General features: G+C 41.4%; 1 protein-coding gene across 11 annotated transcripts in view; it reads left to right on the top strand.

Moving 5' to 3' along the window:
• The window catches only part of STK38L (serine/threonine kinase 38 like), a 65,071-nt gene extending 62,457 nt beyond the window's left edge, over window positions 1–2,614 (top strand). For 10 of the 11 annotated variants that reach the window (XM_025191724.1, XM_025191727.1, XM_025191728.1 and 7 more), the window contains 2 exons: window positions 1–150; window positions 2,230–2,614. The exon at window positions 1–150 is cut by the window's left edge and continues 1 nt beyond it. In XM_025191724.1, the coding sequence (XP_025047509.1) occupies window positions 1–150; window positions 2,230–2,357 (278 nt within the window). In that variant the 3' untranslated portion in view covers window positions 2,358–2,614. The remainder of the gene's footprint in view (window positions 151–2,229) is intronic. The other variant, XM_006035562.3, reaches the window with a different exon arrangement.
• Window positions 2,615–3,805: the final 1,191 nt, after the last annotated feature.

Below are 3,805 nucleotides of genomic sequence, written 5' to 3'. Positions count from 1 at the left end.
AAAGACCAGCTGCAATTCCTATAGAAATTAGAAGCATTGATGACACTTCCAACTTTGATGAATTTCCTGAATCTGATATTTTACAGCCAGGTGAGACAGACTTTGCAACACATGCCAAACTTCTGGTCCTTTCATGGAAGTATTGTACAGGTCAGGAAACTGTGTTAATGATTTGCGTTTAAATTAAAATGGAAACTTTTAAATAAAAAGGAAACTTTTTATTTAACTAGGAACTATCCTAAACTTACTGCACTTCCCAAAGTGTTATGGAAAGGCAGTTTTTAGCATTTAAGTTAACATAATGAAAAGCTGTGTGTGTGTGTTGCTTTGGTGAAAATAAATAAGCATAGAAAGTATAATAGGATTTCCCCATATAGTGCCTGTTGGCAAACTCCTGGTAAAATACATTACACGAATTAGTTGTGGACATTTGCTTCTGGTTTAAATTTCACTGTTGTAAAATATGGTGCACTCTTGTGGACAGAATTTTCAAAAAGGCCTAAGTGATCCTGAACAGAAGCAGTATAGACTATAAGCTAGAGTGACTTAGTAGCACTAGTCTTTCTGAAAGTCGCTTGCTTTTTAAATAAAACATTCCTGCAATGGTGTATAGCAGGAAATTTTCATCTGTAGAATAGCTGATTCTACAAGAGGCCAAGTTCCCTCAGTTTCCCCAAGACTATTTGTGTAAGCAGGGTCCGGCAAATCCCCTTCCTCCTGTAATTCTGAAATTTTTCCTAGTGTATAGCAAAATAGTTTCTTCTTCTTAAGACAAAAATATTTTAAAACCTGAGTGCTTAATGTTGGGCACCTAAATACTTACTTAGTCAACCTAAATAAAATACCTAGCAGGGTTGCCAACCAAGATTTATTTATTTATTTATTTATTTTTTTTAACTGACATTTTTACTGACATATATTTTATATAATGTAAATACAGCAAAAGTTTTGTTATCCAGCACCCATGGTGAACGGGGGGTGCTGGATAACAAAATATGCTGGTTAATTGAGAGGCCCGGATAGGCATCTTTGCCTTTTAGGCTGCCACTTCTCCTGCCATGTCACCACCTCTCCCGCCGCATTGCTGGCCCTCCCACAGGCCCCAAGGGACAGGGAGGCAGTTCCCATACAGCCTGCTATGCCCTGGGCCGTGGGGGCTCTGCGAAACTGGAAGTGCCACGGTGGGCACTTCCACTTTTGCTTTTACCTTACAAGCGAGCATTCCGGTTAATAGAGCATGCCAGCTTGTAAGGTGCCAGATAACATGGCTGTTACTATATAACCTGTCTGCCAGCCCCTGGACAACAATAATACGGGCTTGGTTCAAATTTAGGAGTTTAACGCCTACTTTCTAAATCTTGCTCAAGCCCCCACACAGAATAAAATCTTACTTGACTGCAGCAATGGTTTTACACTGTGCTATTCCCAATCCAGAATTCCCCTACTCACTCTCACATCTTGATACCCCAGCCATATTCTGCATTATGCTGCCCACCCTACCACCCCTACTCCCTCTTCCTGTCATGCCTGGTTCCTCAGACTGCCTGGGACTGTGTGGCCTGTCAACCTACAAGGCGAGCAGCCATTACAGGCAGGTGATGGTTGGGTTGCAGCGGCAGCCCATGGCTGGGCTGGTAGGAAGGGAGGGAGCTATGGAGGCTGTGTTCCTGCTCGTACATAAAGTGGTGCTTTTTTTGTTCTTTGTGCATCATATCATTTCTAGCAACACTTTCATCCAGCCTCAATCAAGCCCAGAGATTTTTTTTTTTCCAGCAGCTGATTGATTGGTTGATTGATTTTTAAACAGATGGACATTTCATCCTTAGTTTTTTTTACAGGCTGTTCATAAATTTAGAGACTGCTGGCAACCCCCTATCTAGCTTTCTATTAAAAAAAAAATTGAAACTCTCAGCTCTCATCAACCTTACTTTGCATTTCTTTTGTACTTTGGTAGCACCTGACGTCCCAATCTAGAATCAGTATTCTATTGTGCTGTCCACTATATCCACACACACACACAGACCTGTTGCTGTCTCAAAATGTCTGATGAAACTGTGCCGTCGTTAAAGTCAGTGATAAGACTCCAGCTTAATTTAGTAGATCAGAATTTTGCCCACAGTTGTATGGTGCTAGGGAAAAATAAAATGCAGGATTGGATGTAAAAAAATCTCACAAATAATATCAGTATTTTTAGATGCATGATTTTTTTTCTTGTTCTCTCTGTTCCAGTGCCAAACACCACAGAATCTGACTACAAATCCAAAGACTGGGTTTTCCTCAATTATACATACAAGAGGTTTGAAGGGCTGACGCAGCGTGGCTCTATCCCTTCCTACATGAAAGCTGGAAAGTTGTGAAATAAAACAAACCAACCCACAAAAACTCAGGTAGCTGCATCACCAGACCTGCTTGGCGTAGATATCAATACACTGACTCTGGTGCGCATTGACTTCACAAAGAAATTCTACAGGATTAGGATTTCTAAAACTACTACAGGAATTAGTTGGCAGTGCCAGCTTGTTTTTTTTTTTTTTTTTTTTTTTTTAATATTTGAGTATTTTTGTTAACTTTATTATACAAAGGTACTGGAATAAAAGGAACATATTTCCCTTTGTAACTGCACTGCCTGTGTGTGTATAAAGGTTAACTAGGCCTCTGTGTACTGTGGCTTTGTTTGCACTGTAAGCCATCTAATCCATCCAGGAGAGAAGGTATCATTTTATGCAGCAGCATTGTTTTACTGCTAATTTGGTGGATTTTAGACATACAGTATAAGAAACATCAACTGTATTTGTAAAATCCTTCTGAGTGGTTGTTCGCATGTTTTCTTATGTGCATGCAATGTTGGATTCTTTTAAATTGCAGTGTCCATTGGGACCAAGTCTTCCTTCCCTCACCATTCCCATGACACCAAAACAGAACCTGAAGGGCACATCCCCATGAGTATGCACATGTGGTTTGCAGCACTACAAACTGCACATGCCACTTGTTTTTTGACACTGGGAGATCCTGATGTCAAACCACAGCAGAAAAAAGCAGAGTAGCGTATATGACTGCAGAGTGCACTGCCTGAAACTGGAGCCTAGCTGGCCAGAGCTGTGCTCAGGCTGCTGGCTAGGCTCCGTGTGCCTGGATTGCCACTGCAGGCCCGGGAGGGCACCAGGATCCCAGATAAGGCTGCTGGGGCTAGCCCAGGTGCTGGCCCCAGCCTCCCCTACCCCACCTGAGGCAATCTGCTACACACCAGAGTATACATGCAGGAGTGTGCCCAGGGACAACTAGCAGCAGCACAAATATATGCTGCTTCTATTTGTCCCCAGGGAAATGCATGTTCCCACTCATGGCGATGCACCCCAATTGTCTCTTTCTCTACAATTTCCAACTGTAGTTGCTAGTGTATTTATTTAGGATAATGTAGCTTTTATGTCTGTTCGCAAGTAAAAGAGTGGGGTTCCAGAGAGAGAGAAAAGTTGAGGCAAATTGTTCCTAGCCCCAGAGCTTGTATGTGATGGTGGAATCCAAGTCTTTTTACTTTAACTTCTTTTCTTGTTATTAGTAATGGAGTTCTCAAATAGACTCATTTGCCTCTGCAAAGCACACATTTCAGATAAGTGCTCGATATATATTACACTTAAAAAGGAGCAAAAGCCACAGAAATCCCACTTTAAATATTTACTTTAAATATATGCTCCATTATGACCTCTGAACTTTAGCAGATGTCTTTCCTCATCAGATAATTCTCTTGCAAGTGCTCTAGTAAGCTCTTTGTCTTCCCTGAGTGTCAGGCCTCACCATTTTTCTGGAA

Source organism: Alligator sinensis, unplaced genomic scaffold, assembly GCF_000455745.1.
Source record: "Alligator sinensis unplaced genomic scaffold, ASM45574v1 scaffold696_2, whole genome shotgun sequence".
Taxonomy (NCBI): Eukaryota; Metazoa; Chordata; order Crocodylia; family Alligatoridae; genus Alligator; species Alligator sinensis.
The sequence above is the reverse complement of the archived record's forward strand: the minus strand, read 5'-3'. Positions and strand labels throughout refer to the sequence as shown.